Source organism: Theileria orientalis, chromosome 1 (genome assembly GCF_000740895.1).
Source record: "Theileria orientalis strain Shintoku DNA, chromosome 1, complete genome".
NCBI classification, from domain to species: domain Eukaryota; phylum Apicomplexa; class Aconoidasida; order Piroplasmida; family Theileriidae; genus Theileria; species Theileria orientalis.
In genome coordinates, this window is record NC_025260.1 from 413737 (window position 1) to 432441 (window position 18705).

The following is an 18705-nucleotide window of genomic DNA, read 5'->3' on the forward strand; positions in this document are numbered from 1 at the left end:
GAGGAGGCTTTGAAAAGTCTATAGCCCAGAGCACTGGTCCGATTTGACAGTTACCATTTCAATGGCAATGGTACTTTATAGACTTGGTGTCCGAGCTTCGCGTAATCTAATCTACTCTCATATCACGTGCATACTCAGCTTATTCTTGATGATTCATGTCAACGTTCTACTCCTCCAGGTATATTGGATTCGGCTCCCACCACGGCAGGAGACTCAGTATGAATGACAGGAACACCTGGTATATGAACTTCTCCACGTACGATGGCTTCTGACGCGTGCTTTGGGGCTGTTCTCCTGTCGCCTGAGCCACGGCCTCCTCAGGTCTACTCTCCTCGGGCTGTGGGCGCATCTCTTCCACGACTCCTGAATATTTTATGAGTTCGCGTGTTTTTACCTTGACTTGTTGTGTCCGGCGTCGGATGCTGAAATGGTGGTTGACTTGACGATGTGCTCTGTGTCGCCTGAATTTCCCATTATATAGTGTTGAAATGGTTTAAAAATTAACTAAATTGTAACTACTGGATGCGTAACATAAACGTATGTAATTGGTGTTTTCGCTAACCGGCGCAGTCCTCTCCGGCGACGTTCTCGTCGTGGTCTGGGCTCCCTGAGCGTTCTGTGTGGTCGCTGCGGCCATGTTGCGTTGATCCGTGGTGTCTAAAGCGTGTTGATTACGGCGATTTAGGCGTTACACTTACTTTGGTTGAATGGCATCATCAGCAGCGGCTCTATTGAGTCCAGCACGTTGAAGGCCAGGCGCAGCATGTTCTGCGCGTGCTCAGTGTTCCTCAGGTTCTGCGACATCCTTGCGATGAGGCTGAAGAAGCCGAGGCAGTAGAGCAGGTACACTGCGATCGTGATGATGAAAAAAATGTACGGCAGCTTCAAAAGGAAAATGATGAGCATTACCTTTATGAAGAAGTCGATGCGATATCTCCGCCAGAGCGTCCTCAGCAGCTAAAACAGGTGTCAACTTCATCGCTCTTACCGAAGTTTCGGGCGCTGGCGCCTGTGGCTGCGGCGCAGGCTCCGACCCGTCGTCCTCCTCCAGCGGGTCGTTCAGGAAGTTGTTCCTCGTGTGCTTCAGGTACGTGTACAAATACACCTCGTTGTCCGTCAACGGGGCGTTGCTACTTTTCTTGCTCTGCAGGAGCCTTTTATAGTTATTTATGAATTTGTTTTGCAGTTCGTTGAAGGTGTACAGGCACATCACGAATAGCATTGACTTTGACTCGTGATCCAGCTCCGAAAGTCTCTCCGACATTTCTTCCACTTCTTCCAAATCGAGTCCGTCGATTTTTATGGTTTCCTGCTTATTTTTTCCAGCCATATTATGAATAGGTCTGTCCATTTTATTTCATAATTGCCAATTTACTTTATATTTTAGCCTTTGTTGAAAATTATTCCAAACGGGTGAGTTTAACCTTAATTTACAGTTAAAAAATTTAAAAATTACTCTATCTTTGAATTTACTATTTTATTAATATGTCGATTGTATCGCGTCCACAAACCCCCCTTATAACATCTATATTATGTTATCATCGGAAGGTTTACTCCTATATCTTCAATTTGTTTAATTAGTGACCATACTATTTTCCTTTGTAAATTAGGCTAAATTTAATACAGTTTTTTGCTTTTGTGTAAAGTTTAATTCCACATTGTATACAATGTACTCATATTCTAGACATAGTTCTCGTTTATTCAGGCACATTCCCCTTAAGAATGCACCCATACCTAGAAAGTGTAAATTCAACTTTGTAAATAAATCGTTTTACTCCAATATTCTGGATCATAGGCTTAAAAGTTCCCTGGAATCCGCCAGATTCATTAAAAGTGTGAATAATATTTGCCTTTTTCCCAGATATGATCACATCAACACCTTTTTAAATAAGTACAATGTCTCTTTCGCTACACAGTCCATTAATTTATCCACTTCCTCGAACACTATTGAGGTTTCTTCTGAGGACCAAGTCACTGGTACGTTGCCGCACTTACACATACTTTCACACATATCTATTATTTATTCACTCTTATCATCCTTTTATTCAGAAATGACCGACGAGGCAATGTTTGTGGAGGATAAGATATGCTCGACTGAAGTTCCAAAGAGCGAGTGCCCGGACGTTTTCGGCAAGTTCAAGGGGGAGCCCCTGCTTGGCGAGGAGTTTGGGGCCGTCTACACCAAGCACGAGCCCACGATGTTCGGCGACTGGTCTCACATGGGCCGCGTCACCGACTTTTAATTAGCAGTTTTTAATGTACTAATGTGCTCACGTTTATGGCCCAGTTACACGCACCAGGGCATTAGGTACCACGTATCACAGAATTGCACAAATTTATAGAGTAGTTTTGCGAAGGTGTTCGTCAGGTTCTTGTAGAACTCTATCTCCGAGCTCCCGAAGCACCTTATTTCCGTCAGCAGTGAGCCTGGGAACAGCTCCCTCTCCAGGTCCTAAGCGCGTGTGTTTACAGGGTTGCTTACGTAGTAGCGGTATAGCGACACTTGCACGTAGTTGTGTGAGCCGTAGTTGATGTGGAACACCTGGCTCACCACGTTGTTCTGCTTGACTTTCCTAAGGAAGCGTGGTTACTCGGCTGCTTACTTGTATCCCAGCGAGGGGAGGACGTCCACGATTCCCGGGGATATCAGGGCAGAATACACCGACCTCATGGTCAAATTATCACTGCCAGTGCTGCTCATTGATACCGGCCCATCCACTTCTCGAAGCGTGCTACACTCATGTCACCTTTTGCCCAAACTTACCACTTTCCTATTAGGTGGTGTGGTCTCCTGTGGATCAGCACTTCATAGTGCTTAGCGTTATCATCAAAACGATCCGCTCTGCTGAAATTCACTGAATTAAATTGAGTTCGTTCACGCAGTACCGTTTTTTAACGTATTGCTCCTGTCCTTGTCGTACAAGTAGCGCATATATTCGTGTATTGTACAGGCGTCGGCAAGGTGTTTGAGCGTACACACGAACTCCAAATACAATTTTGACTTCCCTAGCTCCTTGTTTGGTTCTGAAAAATGTTGTGTTCTTCACATGGGTGCCTACCTTTTACTTTAAAGATTCCATACTTGCTGTATTCAGTTACAATATTGTTGGCGTCGTAACCTGGGAAATATGAATAATGGTCGCCGGAAGACTGCAGTAAACTCAACAACTCATCGTCTGAATTAACTTCAGATTCGTTTTCCATAGCTTCCACCCTTGAAACATACAATTTTAAACAACATCAACCTTTAAATGTGTAACGGGAATCTCAATATGTTTCCATAGGAATATCAAATAACATCTAGTTGTTGATTAAATGATAAAGAGCTACGTTTATACAAGTAAATAGAGACTTTCAAGTGGATGAATTGATTAATAATAGCAATTTTTTGTTATATATGTTTTGAAACTTGAACGAAAACAAAATTTACAATTAGAGAGTCCAAACAGATTACACATGGATTTGTGTGATGCATATGAATAGTTTTAAATGTGTTCCCAAAATATGTGCTATTTTCGCTTACGATATCTTCCTGAGATGGGGTCTATTGATCAGTCGTAATTATAGTTTTTTGAGCCCACAATTATATATTATTTGTTATTCTAAATTAGAATTAAAATTTTAACCATATTTGACCCAATTTTTGACAAATTTACCTTTCCCTTTTCACTTTGCTGAACCTATGTTCACCTTATGAATATGATTTGAAATCGTATTCATCTTTTTTCAGATGGGTCATTTTTTTGAATAGAATAAATTAATATCACATTTGTTTTTGCACCTTTTCTTTAATTACCCTTTAAATCATTCCTAATATTTCATTTTTATTATTGTTTGGATTCTATACATATTTTTCGTAAGTATATTGGAATATCGCCCAATCCTTTTTTCAATATAAATTATCAATATTAAACCGTTGGCTGATTGAAATTCTATCTTTGATCTAACCCTTAACTGTATCATATTGTTAAATCATGTCTACGGAACAGATATCCTTTTCACCTTATTACAGGGGTGAGCTCCTGTTGACACTGGATGAGGCAAATAAGCTTAACCAGGACCTTTTGGACTCTGAATACAAATTCGAGGTGGTTCTGGAAGTGTATTCGGCCCCCAAGGTTGTGATTAAGAAGTCGAAGTCGTCAGAGCTGAACCACCTGAAACAGCATTCGATGCCAGACGAGTACCTGCCGTCGAGATCAGCAAAGAAGAGAGGCTACTCGCCCACGGATTCCATGAGCAGATACGACTCATACGGAGCCAGCTCCACCGAGAATTTCGAGAAGAGAAGCTCGCGCCCTAGAAAGCAGACTCTGTCGTTCCTGGAGGAGTTTTACGACGAGCCGTCGCACTACGCACACTCTGACCACTACCACAGGCCAGAAAAGTCAAAGTCGGCCAAGCCGCCGAGTTCGAAGCACGTGCACAAGGAGCCGAAGCAAGTGAAGATTTTGTACAGAACGGTGCCGATCTCAACGAAGCACCTGCCGAAGCTGCCGAAGAACACATGGGAATACTCATGCTATCGTATACTTCAGACAATCAAGTACATGGACACCGACAAGTGGTTCTGGTACCCCGTGGACCCGGTGGTGGACGGAGTGCCTGACTACCTGGACATAATAAAGAGGCCGATGGACTTTCACACGATCACGGAGAGGCTGCACACGAACCACTACTCGAGCCCCTACGGGTGGCAGGTCGACATGAGGCAGATATTTTACAACGCGTTCCTCTTTTACCAGAGGGAGAACATCATTTGGCAGGCTGCGAACAACCTTTCCGTCGCACTGGAGAGCAAGCTGAAGACCTCCAAGTACATTAACCCGGACGAGTTCTACGAGACGCTCTCCATGGACCCGGCGAAGCTGAAGGAGGAAATAGAAAACATGCACGCGCCGAGGGGCAGGAAGGTCTACGACAGCTGGGTCACGCAGATCCAGAACGTCGACGAGGTGAGGACGAAGAGGAAGTTCGGGAGACCCGCGAGGCTCGAGGACGAGAACTTCGTGGACCTCGACTCCGCGAGCTCCTCAGACATCTCGGACGACGACGAGTACGTCAACCTCAACACCAAGTACGCCGCGAAGAGGGCGGTGAGGCAGGACAGGGGCCTGAGGCAGGAGCGAGCGCGAGGCGAGGCGACGGTACGGAGGAGGAAGCAGACCAAGTTCGGAGGCAAGACCTTCTTCTCCGAGGACCTGCCCGAGTACGGCTTCGTGCCGCAGCCGCCGACGATTCAGAAGATGCTCAACGACAAGCCGCTGACAGTGACGCAGCAGAAGACGCTCCAGGCCAACATGGCGAGGCTGGCGCCGAACCAGCGCAAGGCGGCGCTCGAGCTGGTCCAGGACGACCTGGGCATCCTGGCAGACAGCCACAAGGACGACCAGCACTTCTTCTTCGACACCGACCTGCTCTCGATAGAGCGGCAGAAGCAGTTCTTCACGTACGTGAGCCAGATGGCCAAGACCAACATTGAGCACATGCTCAAGAACGAGAAGGCGAAGGCGGCGAAGCAGCCTGTGGAGCTGAGGATGCTCAACGTCTCGGAGTCCTTCAGGACCACCTCGGGCATGTTCAGCGAGTCCTCGAGCACCTCCTCGATCTCGGACGTCGCCTCGAACCTGCTCAGTTCCGACGAGTTCTTCAGCTCCTCAGGGTCCGAAAACGACATTGTTCCCGAGAAGCCGGTGCGCACGGACACGCCAAAGGGTAACCAGCTAGTCAGCTACACTAGCCTCAATCAGATAGATACCGATAGCTTAACTTCCATACTCACCCTTACTTCAGACGTTGGACTGCCCGAGTACCTGCCCGTCGACGAGATGGACAGCGACAAGTCGCACTTGAGCGAGGGGATCATGGGCAACCACGCCGACTTTTTGGGCAAGATTGACACTCCGAGCGAATCCGACGTAAGTCTCTTTTATCATAAATTCCCGCTTCAGACCGTCTCTAACCCTGGCAAGAAGACCGCCTGGATGGACTGGAAGGGCCAGGCGATTCACCACCGTGACGTTGCTCAGCAGACTGCCGTGCCTCCCCGCAACGAGGACGAGCAAATCGCAGAAAGTTTCGACGCTCGCATTTGAGCTCAGTCAATGCGCTTTTTACTAAACATTGAATTTACTCCATACCTATCAGTACACTCTCACTCCGTTATTTAACTTTGTGTAATACGCAGTTGGCTCCATAGCCACACTTGCAGACGCTAGCTAATTTAAGCACGCCCTAATAAGCCACTCTCACTGTCATATAGTTGCCACCATTACATATTAAACATGTTTAACTAATTGAGTAGGTGCGTATGCTTAACTAATCGCGTAGGAGCATGGCTGATAAATATTAAAATGTAAGATTCCAATCGTTATTTTAAAATTTTAATTCTACATTACAAGTTGAGAGCGTTTCTCGTTCTCTGTTTGTATTCGTCCAGAGCCACTTGTTCCCAGTCTAACAAGGCGTCAGTCATTGGCGAGGAAACGTACCTTCAGAAACGTTTTCCGCTATGTGCCTCTTCAGCTTCTCTATTGCGCCCGCCGGGTCGAGGCCCTTCGGACACACCTTCGTGCAGTTCATGATCCCGTGGCACCTGTACAGCTTCATCGTGTCGTTCACGCCCACGAGGCGCTCAGTCGTGTACTCGTCCCTGCTGTCGGCCACCCACCTGTAGGCCTACGGTCACTCGTTAACGCTCGTTGAAGCGGCTCGCTCACCTGCATCAGCGCCGCGGGGCCCAGGTAGTGCTCCGGGTTCCACCAGTACGACGGGCACGACGTCGAGCAGCACGCGCACAGTATACACTGCACATCGCTGTCACAAGCTCCGCTTACCTCGTAGAGTCCGTCCAGCTTCTGCCTGTCCTCCCTCGACTGGTGGTACTCCTTCTCTCCCTCCTGCGCGTCGATTAGCTCTCAGTTGCGCGCTGTTTCCCTTACCTTAGGCGATTTCCTCTTCAGCCACGGCTCCACGCTTCTGTACTGCTCGTAGAAGTTGGTCAGGTCCGGCACGAGGTCCCTCAGCACGTACATTCCCGGCAGCGGCTGCACCTCAATTTTCCCCTTGGCCGTGTGCTTTTCTATGTCCATTAGGCACACCAGTCCGTTTTCTCCGTTTACGTTCATTGCGCAGCTTCCGCAAATCCCTTCTCTGCAGCTTCTTCGGAAGGTCAGCGTGCTATCCTACTCTCTCATTAAGTTTTGCTTCCCTTATCGCTTACCATTTCGTTCTTTATCTTTATCAGTGCGTCCAGTATCATTGGTCCGCAGTCGTTCGTATCCACCGTGTACGACTTCATCGTCGGCTTCTGCTTCGAGTTCGGCGTATATCTGAAGACTGAGAACTCCACGTTTTTCGGAGCTCTGTTTATTGCCGATTTGAACACTATTCCTACTCTGCTTGAGGCCATTTTCTTATTTCTGAATGTGTACGTTCACTCGCTGTTACACCACATATCACACAGTACATTATATTACATATTTTAAAGAATTCCTGCTTTACACGTTCCTAGCTTCACTTCTTCGCTATTGTTAACCTGTTCACCCACGATTCTCCCTCTCTGATCCTTTTCTTCTCCTCGAGCTTCCGCGCCTACATTTTCCTTCTTTACTTCTTCAAACTTACTTGATTCCTAAAAAGTTCCCTCGCATTTTCTATTGTGAAGCTTGAACATATAATCACTTCATTTATATCCTACATTTCGTTCATTTTTTTCTTTTCCTCGTCACGCTGTCTAACTATCTAGTGTGTGTCCCTATTTATTGCTTACGTTTGGCGTTTTCACTTTCGCTATGAACTTAAACTTCTCCGATAGCTTACTCAACACTGCCTTCCTCGCCTCTCTCGACCTCGTCAGCGTATTAAGCACCAGGATCCCTCTGTTTTCCTCCAGTAGCTCCTTCATTTTATCCAACACTTCCGGGTTCAGGAATTCTGGACTTGGCGACATCAGCACTCCTGATCTCAATCCACTTTCCGACTCTCTATCTCCGCTCTTCATGTCATTTTGCTCATTACTGTTGTTTATGTCCAGTATGATTGCTGCGTATCTTCTCTTTGACTTTCTTATGAATTGCAGTGCATCTCCTGTATAGTGTATCACTTTCAACTCTCCACTGGTCACATTCGAATTGTGTTTGTCATCTACACGTGCTTCTACATTTTCAGGTTCTACAGGTTCTACACATGCTTCTACACTTTCAAGTTCTACGCTATCAATTTCTTCTAAGTCTATCGTTTCCTCAACTGTGTAGCCGAAATACTCTCTGGCTACCTTCAGAACTGCTTCGTCCAACTCCACCACTGCGAACTTGTTTTCCACTTCTTCCAGCAGCACGTTCGTCAACACTCCCGTTCCTATTGTGTCCGTTAATTGTCGTTCTAATACTTCCACTCTTACCTCCTCCCAGTATCAACACTCTCCGTTCCGATGTTACGAATCCCATTGCCAGTGTTATTGCTGTATGGTACTCGTTCGTCAAATCTCTGAACCGGAATTCTTTCTTCGATCCGTGCTCACTGTACAACACTTCTGACTGTATCACCTATGTTTTCGTCATTTATAACCTATTTACCTAACTTACCTGTGGATTTGATGCGAATATCATTTGCCTTGCGTATATCTGAGTGTCTCCATTCCTTTTCTTACTTTCATATTCACTCGTTTCTTCATGATACACGTCTCTTACTATAACTTTTCCTGCGTATTTTGATGGAATTTCGCATATCCATCCTCTTATTCTTGCTGACTCTCCGACCTTCATTATTGTTATTCCTGACGACCTTTCCAGTGAAAAGTTATCCAGTGTCTCTGCCAGGTTCCTCTTTATGTACTCCATCACTCTCTCATCGTTGTACGAGTCCAGCGGGTTCATATTCAGTAGATTCGAGACGTCTTTTGTGTACTTGAGCCATATTAGCAGTAGTCTACTGCAACTGGCCTTCATTGCTAACTGTACATTTTTACAATCGTTTTAATATAAAATGTTATGGGTGTATTAATGGCTATTGTGGTAATCGTTTTAATGGTTAATGCTATTGTTGTATTAATTGCTATTGTTGTAACCGTATTGGTAACACTAGCTACTACTTCTACTACTTCTACTACTTCTACTACTTCTACTACTAAAATTAGTAATACCGCAAATAGTTGTTACCTCTTGGTTCCCTTCTGCCGTCGAGTACAGCCATAGGTGCTCCTGTGCCTGAGGTGGACTTTATTTCTTCGTCAACTTACTGCTGGCACTATCACACATGCGTTTTTCATCTTCGCGTTTCTCTCCTTCGAGTCGTACACCACCACTGTGAAACATGTGTCAGTCTCGTTGCTTGGGAATATGTCGAATGCCAGCCTCCTCTCGGGCGTGTGCCTTCTGATCGTCGGACCCAGGTACAGTGTAGTTTTCGCCATTTTAACCTTCTCTACACACTTTTATTTAACATCCAACTAGTTTTACGATCCTGACTTATTTCTAAATACACTCGAATCTACTCTAGTTACTGTTATGTGCTCAGTTACTGGTATCTACTATTGTTACTCGTATTTCCTACTTAGCAGCTGTCCCATTTCAAACTCCTCGCTTGGCATGTTCGGCATGTCCTTCATCACGCACTGCTTCCTTACCCTCCTTCCCTTCTCCTCGTACTTGTATATTGCGTAGATGAACTGTATCATGTGCGCCTTCCTCTCAGCCTTCTTGTACAGCGGGTACACGTCCACGTACATTTTCTTCATGAGCAAGTTTCTCATCAGCTCTGCCACCACGTAGTCTTGCGATACTGATATTATTATAAACACGTCTCTCTCTCTCATCATTTTAAACGTGTTTTCCAAATATATCTTTGCTCTCGTTTTTATCAGCTCCCTCGACTCATTCTCGTCTACTGATACAAATGCGTCCATGAACGCCTTGTCCACTATTATCTTCGGCGTTTCTCCGTGCTTTTCGTTCAACTGGACTCCGAATTCCTCGTACTCCTTCTTCGACACGTCTACGTTAACGAAGTATGCTCCGTCTCCGCTCTTCTCCTTCATCTCATCCAGCACTTGCTGCGAGAAGTCCAGGTTGTATATGTTCTTGAATCCCTCATCCAGCAGCACATCTGACAGGTTCGAATTCCCGCATCCTATGTTCACCACCACTGACTCCTTCAACTCTTCGATTCCGCTTCCGACGTCTCTTTCCGCTATACACTTGTAAAATTTCTCCAGTATATCCCTTATATCAATGTACCTACACGTTCGTTTTACTTGCGTCTACTGGGTACCATTCAAATTCCTTCAGCTTCGGGTTACTGTAAAACTGATTCCAGTACCCACTCGTTCTGAACGACGACACGTTCGTCGGCAGTATGTCCATTTCTTCTACCTTTTCGTCACCAACAACCCGTTGTTCGCTTCTATTCTGTGGAACTGAAGCGGCAGGTGGTCGACGATTACTCTTTTGAAGGCTGGGAAATTCTTCGACTCCACTAGGCTTATGCAAATTCCTGGGTTTCCTGCTCTTCCTATCCTTCCGCTCTTGTGTATGTATGAGTCCGTGTCTGCAAATACTATTTTTAGTTCCACCTATCTTACCGTGCGGCAAGTCATAGTTGATTACGTGCGTGTATCCGCTAAAATCGATTCCTCTCGAGTTAAGTCGTGTCGATATCAGTATATCCTTCACCAGCCTCGTCGTCTTCTTATTTATATTGTACAGATTCGTGTTATCTATGTTCGTCTGTATTATGTTTGTGAACGCTTTCTTTCTGCTCAGCCTGTTTTGCACGCTGTTCAGCAGCTCTATTGACGCATCCTTGAATATTCCTGACAGATATTTGTTCAAAAAGCTCGCCGTGCCCTAAATATTTCTTATTTATTGTTTCTCATTTAAATATGGACTCATACATCTCCCCATGTAAAACTAACATTAGAATCACAAAATATCAACACTGACTTATTATATGGCACCGATTTTAATATTTTTCTCAGCAACGACAATTTTGCGTCCGGCACACTGTATATTGCCATGGTGTGTAGGATATTTTTCGGAAACTCGTACGACTTTTCAACACTTCTTCCTTTTTTCCCTTCTCCCTTTTCATTTTCTCTGGATTCCACTGTCAATTCTCCTTCCAACTTCCTTTTCTTTCCTTTTAAACTCTTAAATTGCTTTTTTAGTTCTTCCGGCATCATTTCTATGTTATCTGATGCCGACACACATACTACGTACTTCCTCCTCAGGCTTCTGAAAGCTTCCTCATGTTCTTCTTCTTTTTCACCATATTCTTCGTACTCATTATCTTCCAATTTATTCTGATTCCTCAATTTGTCGAACATATTTTCTATCAGCTCCCTCGTTTGTTTATTCTTTATGTTGCCGTCTACGCTTTCTGATCCACTCACATCTCCATCTTCATTTCTGTTCGTGTTCCTATTTTCGAGGTAGCTATCGTACTCGTCCATTACTATGTACTTGAAGTTACTAATATTCAACAACTTGTGCTTATACAGTATTGAGTACAGGCGTCCTGGCGTTGCGAAGTACATTCCCACTGTTCTTTTTACTTCTCCTTCTGGCTCCGCTGAGCCTCTTGACAGCGCATATTCCTCTATATTTTTTTCTATCACTTCCTTAGCCTCCTTATAGTCTTCAAGTTTCACTCCATTTATCTTCTTAATATTTTTTTTCTGGTACGCTATGTTTGCATTTCCTATCAACAGTGTTGGCTTTATTTCCGTCTTCACTCTTATGAACTTATTTGCATTCTTGCTACTATTACTTCTAATGCTAGTGTTACTATCTCTACTACTCGTAACACTAGTACTAGCATTGCTATCACTATCAGCAGTACTACTGGATCCAATTCCTAGTATTTTTGCGAATTCCGAGTAAAAGCTATTTCCGCTCTTGCCACTTTCCATCGATTCGTATCCTTCACTTATTTGCTTTGCTACGTTACATGACTGCACGCACAGCTCTAGTGAGGGGCATATTACTAATATATCCTGGTTCAGCAGCTTTCTTGTGTACGTCAGCGTCGACTCGTATCCTGACGCGTCGCCTCCTGCGTTGTTACTTAAGCTGTAGGTCGATCCTTGGGTTAACATTGGTATGCTTTCGTTATAACATGATTGAAGTATCGGCAACATGTATGTCAGCGTCTTTCCTGACCCTGTTGAGGCGTGAATGATGCTACTCTTTACATTCACTCCCTTATCTCCTTTTTCTTTTTGCAACATTTTATTCAATTCTGGCATGAATCTACTCTGTGTTTCAGTTGGTCTACTTATCCCCTTTATCTTCAGGGTCCTGATCAGCTTCTCATCGTACATTCCCAGTGACTCAAATGATACTTTGTTTTTGTGCATCATCTTCTCTGAGGTTCCACTTTTTTCCTCTGCTTCTAGCTCCTTCGATTCAGCATTGTTCTCATCTTCTTTCCTGCTTCTACTACTCTTATTAGCTTCACCTTTTTCCGTAAACAGTGAATTCATGTCCACGATTCCATCGTATCCTAGCTTTATCAGGGACTCCACTTCCTCCACTGACACATCTGCCGAATCTGGTTCCAGTGCTCTTATCCCTGGTGCCTTCAGCGGCAGTGACCTCAGTTCCCTTTCTGTTATTTTCGATCTTCTGTAGACCTTTACTTTCTCATTATCACTACTGACCGACTTTTCGTAGGCATGATTTTTTTCATCAGCATTTTTGTTTTCCTTCTCCTTTTCCTTCCACTTACTCACTTCTACTGCGTTTTTACTACTTTCAAGCAATTTAGCTTCTTTTAATTTAACTTTTTTCAGTAGTTTCTTCATATACTTTATTGATTTTCTTTCTGCTCTTTTTGCTAATTTTTTTATTTTCTCTCTTGATTTAAGCTGATTATCGTGTGCTATTTTCTTCAATATTGGATTCCTCATCTCACTTGTGTATCTTGCGTATGCGTTCTTCTCCTTGATCAACCTCTGCACATCGTTATCTGTTGCAAACAACTCTTCCAGGGTCTCTATTTTTTTACTGCGATTACCTACTCTACCTTTTTTTCCTAATTTCCATGCCTTAGGCTTCAATCTACTAACTGCATTTTTACTTTTTTCCAGTTTTACATTATACTTGCTGTACAATGGGCTCTCGCTCCTCAGCGTGCTATTGTTAAAGCTCGAGGCTTCCTTTAACACATTATAATATATTATCAATATCATTTTAAATACTTGCAAATTCATTTTTCATTTACTCTTCAAGTATTCATTTTACTTAATTTGCTAATATTCGCTTTCGTCTATTATTTTAGACCTTGCTTTCTTCTTTATTGCTCTATGTCTTTTAAATATCATTCTTATTTTCTTTTCCTTCTCCGTCAGTTTCCTGTTTTTAATTGCTTCTCTAAAGTTTTCCTTCTTCAGTTCTGCAATTTCATTTTCTTTCATTTCCTCGATTCGGGAAATTAATATCTTTGTTGCTTCTATTCTATTCAACATTAGTGTTCTGTGCTTCTTACACTTAATGACTATTTTAATGCTTCCGGACTGGTTTGAATATATTAACTGATCACAAATTGCCGATTTATTTATCTTCTGTCCTCCTGGTCCACTTGCTTTTATGTACTTTTCTTCTAATGTACAATTCGGTTCTGATATTTCAAATAGTTTTTCTCTCAGTGATTTAAGCTCCAATTCCTTATGTTCCTTAGATTCATTAAAATGTTCCGATTTAGAATAACAAGTCAACTCAGATTTATAATTCCTTTTCGAGTTTATATCTATATTATATTTATATTATTGCTAATGTTAAGAATACCTAAGTGTGTAATGAAACATACCATTCCTTCTAGGGATGAATGAACCAAAATATCGGTTAAACAGAGGTAAATTAATGTTATCGTTTATTATAAAACTATATGAACTCAGGAAGGATGAAATAACTATTCCATAATTCAATAGTTTCATACAAAGTCATTAATTTAAATACTAAATTAACAAAATCTTCCAAATAAATTTAATTTATATTTTACACTTTACATTAAATGATTAAAATTTTCATTTACAAGCATTTAAGAATCCATATAAGTGTGTTGTTTATATATGTGTATAAGCAATATGGTGTAAAAACTTCTATTTTTTATAATTTATATTTTAATTTTGTTTAACATTTTTATTAAACTTTACAGAATTGTAAACTTATCAATTTTAACAGTAAAATTATATTTTTCATATTGTATAAATGTCTGATTCCGAAAGCGATACTGACCCTAAACACAAGAAACGAAAAACCGCTTCATCTGATGAAGAGGTATTATTTTTTTCTTATGATAGTATAATTATATTTGTATTTTATTAACTTAATTTACAGGAATTTGGTGGCGAAGTTGAAGCCGATTTTCTATTTTATGACCCAAGTTCTGACGACAATGAGGGAATATTAACTTTACTTCAGGGATTTATGAAAGATTTTAACTGGAAGTTACCAGAGTCCATTAAAAAGGACAGATATTCGCACCTATCATACCTCGTTGCAAACCAACCGAACATTGGCACACTTATTAAGGTTGAGGACGACCATGACTCCTATGTCATGGCAGTACTATCTTTATTAAATTTAAATCAATATGATGGACTAGACACATTAAAGCAGGCAGTCGTCGAAAAGGCACAATCGGAATGTAATAAGAATGACAGTAAAACGTTTAAGGAACTTCTTTCAGATAAGAAAAACCAGGTTGGTTTACTTGTAAATGAAAGGATGGCAAACCTTCCCTCTCAACTAATTGGAAAAATCCAAGAATGCTTGAAGGATGACATTAAGTGGTCCAAGGAGAATGTGGAGGAGGAGGATGAGGGCAAGTATTACAACTTTACACACATCTTGGGAATTAGTAGACTGTATTTGGACAAATCCAAGGACGAAGACAATGAATCGACACTGGTCTATCACAAGCCAGAGGAAAGGTTCTATTACGACAACTCTCTTCTCCGATTCATGTGGCCCACCGGAGAATCAAATAAGGTGAATTACTATAACGACAATAATAAAAAAAACACATCAAAAATATTGCCGGAGTATATGTTTGTGTATTGCCTGAGTTTCGACAAGTTCAACCACGTAGTGAAAGAAATAGCAAAAAACTTCAGAGATTAGAAGATTTCCTCTTAATATTTAGAAATTTTCACATTAATTTATTTTTAAATTTGCTCTTAATGTGATGTGAAAAATTTTACTATGTGTTACCATATCCATTATCGGGGTTGCAACAGCTGTGTTAGGTTTTGTTGGACAAAGATTAGTTAATGTTCTATTATTGGAATCCTTTCGTATCATAAACTATTTTTTATCTACTATTGTTTATTTTTAACTTCACACCTCACTTTAATTTTTTTCATACATAGATTACTCTTTTCGCGTTTTTATTTTCCATGAAATCCGTCACTAAAACATAAACACATAATGGAAAATGAGCACTCAAAATACTTTGAGACCACACATCGGGAAGAAGAATTTAATTTGGATATGAATGATTCCAGCAATCCTGATCTGCCTGAGCCCAAAGATACGGAATCTGCAGAAAATATTGATTTTCCAGAGCTATCCGTCGACACGATTTCCTCAGAGGATTTTAAAAACCCAGCGCTTGATAAAACGAACGCTTGCTACACAATAGAGTCCCCAATAAGACTGAACACCAATGAAAAGAAACCTTCCGGATTCTCATCGCTCAAAAGGGAAACTTTTGACAATAACTTCAAGGACCTTCACAAATTGAAGCGCAAGCATGAACTGTTGGCCCTGTCAAAGAGGTACCTGTACAGCAAGCTCTACACACCGAAGCTCGAGGCGCTGCAAAGGCTGGTCGAGCCCGGAAAGTACCTGGTGCAGAGCATGCAGGAAAATAAACAAAACACCGTCTTGAGCACGACTTTTAGGAATCCAAGCATTAACTCGTCGACGAGGCTGGATGAGGGGAACGGAGAGTCGCTGACGAAGCCGGAGGACCTGGACACGTCGTGCACGTACGACTATAAGTCGGATGTCGGATACATCAACGCGAACAGGAGATTCGCGCCACACCTGAGCTCGAACTTTGAGTTCCTGGACCTGGACAAGATCGAAAACGAGTTCGGAGACTTTTCGTTCTGCGACACGGACACGTCAAACAAGCTGGTGGAGGACTCGTTTAAAACTGAATCTTACGGAGAGGGGACGGAAACGAGAGAGGAATACAACAACGTGGAAAAGTACGAAAAGCTAATATACAGATACAAGAGTAAGCTGGAGGAGTCGAAAGCAGAGGCTCCCAGCGTGGTGACGCTTAAGTCGACAGCAGAGTACGTAAACGGCCGGAAGAAAAAAAGAGTGCAAATACCAGACAACGCATATAAATTGGCAGACGCATCAGAAGGGAAGGGAGACAAGTCGCACAAGATCATCCTGAAGCTGGTGGAGCTGGAGTCGGGAGAAACGGATCAACAGTCGAAGAACCTGTTGGAGTTGATTGAGGACAGGCTGGAGCGGATAGCGAAGTCGACGGAGTTATACGGAGACAAAGTACTAAACCAGGAGAGCATCATAGACCAGTTGGAGGCGCTGAAGCCACCCTCGATGCCGAGGCAGCACTTTTTGTTTCTGTGCATGAAGCCGCTGGGAATGAGCTACTCCGAGTACTTCAAAGCATTCGAGGAAAGTAACTTCGGAGACTTCCTGGACAAGCTGAACAGCTTCAACCTCTTGAACATCAACGCGATGGGCTGCGTGCTGGACGCGGAGTACGAAATACTGAAGGAGTTCAACAGGCTGGGAAGAATACACCAGAAGCTGATCAACGAAGATCTGATATACACGAAGATCCTGAGCAGGATGCAGGACAACTTCATGGCGCAGGCGGAGGACCTGCTGAAGACGACGAGGCAGGACCTGAGGCTGGAGGTGGGCTACTCGCACCTGCGCTGGGGAAGGATCAAAAACGTGCTCACGTGGAAGCCGGGAGATCCCATACTGAGGGAAAAGGGCTTCGCGCAGGACATGGCCTCGAGCACGAAGATGAAGACGCTGCAGAGGATGGAGCAGGCCTTCGGGCACAGCTCGCAGTCGCCGTACTCGCCGAGTAAGCAGCTGGCGGCAAACGAGGCGCACTACATCTACTACATTAAGACGCTCCAGGACCTGGAGGAGAAGGAGCAGGAAGTGTCGCAGCTGCAGGTCTCAAGAGATAGGATGCAGACGCTGTCGGAGTTTTCGGTAAGAGTAGTAGTATTTGATGCTAAATACATGGGCCTTTATAAGTTACGAGTTAACAAATGATTGGCAGGTCTTTGGGCCATACCTGAAGCCGGAGAATTCGCTCCCCTGGAAGTGCATAGGACTCTCGTGTACGTCGGTGGTCTGGAAGGTGATTTTAAATAGTAAAAAATAAAATTAATAGATGTACAACACGGTGGAGTGCATACCAATAGTGTACAAGTTTAGAACGCTGAAGGACGTTGGCGCAGATGGGTTGGAAAAGTTGGAGACGTGCTATAAAAGAGCGCTGGCAAAGATACGCGAGTTGAACTTGAAGCTGCCGAAACGAGTTAGTTTGATAAAACACAAGTGTTCTCAGAGCCAAATTTACTTTTCAACCTCAGTGCAAGTGCATAGCAAGTGCGTAGTTGAGCAGATGCAGTTTATAAAGCGTAAGTGAGTCTTGAATGACGAGTTGCAGACGTGCCCTTCTCAATATTGCTGGAAAAGTCGACACAATTTAACTCAGCAGAAAGGTACGCGCAGACGCAGGTGGTTGTGAGGGAGGTGGTGAGGATGGTGAGCCACCTGAAGGGCCTGAACTTCATACTCCCGCTCAAGTCGAGCAGAATCTACTTTAACAACGGAGGAGTCATCCTGTCGGCAGGAGTCCCAATGGTTAGTTTGGAAGGAAGATAAATCAATTGTAGTCCATTTTGGGAGATGAAGGAGCGAAGATGCTGAAAAGGCACTCAGTGCAGACAATAGCAACACTGCTCTGGGGAAAGAATATAGATTGGTAAGCACGGTGGCTACGCGCTGCCTGAGCAGTTCTCACGAATTTCCAGGTACCTGCCGCCCGAGGCAAACGGAAACCCGTCTTTCACGCGAGATCCACTGCAGGTCTCGAAAGCGCACACGTGGATGATCGGGAAGATACTCTACGAGTCGATTTGGGTGTCCACAGTCAATAAAAATGAACTCGACTACTCGAGGATTGAGGTGTGCGAACACGAGGACATACGGGAGTTCATGAAGATTTGCCTGGAAAGGGACGCGAACAGGAGGCCGCCAGTGGAAGAGATACTGAGCTTCCCGTACCTGAAGAACGTCAAGCTGAACTACGGTAAGTCGGCGCGTTAATGAGTGCCCTAGGAACGTTCGTGCCGATGGACGTGCCCAAGGTCAGGTGCGCAGTGGAGTTCCTGGGCGACATCGAGACGATCGTTCAGAACAAGATGAGGAAGACGGAGAAGGGAGTCGCGGACTACGAGCAGTACGACGACAGCGAACTCAAGTTCTGCGAAAGCAACGGTAGGTGCCCGCGTGGCAGACGAATAACCCTTTTCAGACGAAAACCTGGGACTGCTGAACAACAACGATAAGTACTCTTACCATCGCAGCGTATCAAACTTTTAAATCTACCTTTTGAAAAATACACGGTACATTATGTGTATGTGATGTGGTGGCGCAAATCATTATTATTTTGTACCATAGTTACACATTT

The 18705-nt window shown here is 43.6% G+C and overlaps 9 protein-coding genes across 9 annotated transcripts; 4 read left to right on the forward strand and 5 right to left on the reverse strand.

Annotated features, from left to right (window-relative positions):
- Positions 1–166: 166 nt before the first annotated feature.
- On the reverse strand, positions 167–1351 carry TOT_010000192 (conserved hypothetical protein; the record flags this gene model as incomplete). The annotated part of the gene is made up of 5 exons (XM_009690730.1): positions 167–363; positions 395–461; positions 563–657; positions 699–957; positions 989–1351. 5 exons carry the CDS (start codon positions 1349–1351, stop codon positions 167–169), a joined length of 981 nt encoding a protein of 326 aa, XP_009689025.1.
- Positions 1352–1667: 316 nt separating this feature from the next.
- Positions 1668–2243, forward strand: TOT_010000193 (uncharacterized protein; the record flags this gene model as incomplete). Its single annotated transcript, XM_009690731.1, has 2 exons — positions 1668–1977; positions 2050–2243. The coding sequence occupies 2 exons, from the start codon at positions 1668–1670 to the stop codon at positions 2241–2243; spliced, it is 504 nt and encodes a 167-aa protein (XP_009689026.1).
- Positions 2244–2287: 44 nt separating this feature from the next.
- On the reverse strand, positions 2288–3204 carry TOT_010000194 (conserved hypothetical protein; the record flags this gene model as incomplete). Its single annotated transcript, XM_009690732.1, has 6 exons — positions 2288–2452; positions 2483–2573; positions 2604–2732; positions 2765–2855; positions 2887–3024; positions 3060–3204. The coding sequence occupies 6 exons, from the start codon at positions 3202–3204 to the stop codon at positions 2288–2290; spliced, it is 759 nt and encodes a 252-aa protein (XP_009689027.1).
- Positions 3205–3974: 770 nt separating this feature from the next.
- Positions 3975–6095, forward strand: TOT_010000195 (Bromodomain protein; the record flags this gene model as incomplete). The annotated part of the gene is made up of 3 exons (XM_009690733.1): positions 3975–5715; positions 5794–5918; positions 5952–6095. The coding sequence occupies 3 exons, from the start codon at positions 3975–3977 to the stop codon at positions 6093–6095; spliced, it is 2010 nt and encodes a 669-aa protein (XP_009689028.1).
- A 299-nt stretch (positions 6096–6394) lies between these two features.
- On the reverse strand, positions 6395–7411 carry TOT_010000196 (succinate dehydrogenase; the record flags this gene model as incomplete). Its single annotated transcript, XM_009690734.1, has 5 exons — positions 6395–6456; positions 6492–6678; positions 6720–6899; positions 6942–7184; positions 7223–7411. The coding sequence occupies 5 exons, from the start codon at positions 7409–7411 to the stop codon at positions 6395–6397; spliced, it is 861 nt and encodes a 286-aa protein (XP_009689029.1).
- Positions 7412–7483: 72 nt separating this feature from the next.
- TOT_010000197 (conserved hypothetical protein) lies at positions 7484–9412 on the reverse strand (the record flags this gene model as incomplete). Its single annotated transcript, XM_009690735.1, has 6 exons — positions 7484–7633; positions 7772–8358; positions 8390–8546; positions 8586–8954; positions 9159–9206; positions 9239–9412. 6 exons carry the CDS (start codon positions 9410–9412, stop codon positions 7484–7486), a joined length of 1485 nt encoding a protein of 494 aa, XP_009689030.1.
- A 123-nt stretch (positions 9413–9535) lies between these two features.
- On the reverse strand, positions 9536–13943 carry TOT_010000198 (autoaggregation-mediating protein; the record flags this gene model as incomplete). Its single annotated transcript, XM_009690736.1, is given in 6 exon segments — positions 9536–10235; positions 10240–10844; positions 10913–11730; positions 11902–13133; positions 13281–13746; positions 13910–13943. Coding segments are annotated over 6 exon segments (3855 nt in total).
- Positions 13944–14207: 264 nt separating this feature from the next.
- Positions 14208–15122, forward strand: TOT_010000199 (conserved hypothetical protein; the record flags this gene model as incomplete). The annotated part of the gene is made up of 2 exons (XM_009690737.1): positions 14208–14276; positions 14337–15122. 2 exons carry the CDS (start codon positions 14208–14210, stop codon positions 15120–15122), a joined length of 855 nt encoding a protein of 284 aa, XP_009689032.1.
- A 306-nt stretch (positions 15123–15428) lies between these two features.
- TOT_010000200 (uncharacterized protein) lies at positions 15429–18583 on the forward strand (the record flags this gene model as incomplete). The annotated part of the gene is made up of 6 exons (XM_009690738.1): positions 15429–17216; positions 17287–17367; positions 17401–17650; positions 17680–17876; positions 17994–18324; positions 18354–18583. The coding sequence occupies 6 exons, from the start codon at positions 15429–15431 to the stop codon at positions 18581–18583; spliced, it is 2877 nt and encodes a 958-aa protein (XP_009689033.1).
- Between the last annotated feature and the right edge of the window lie 122 nt (positions 18584–18705).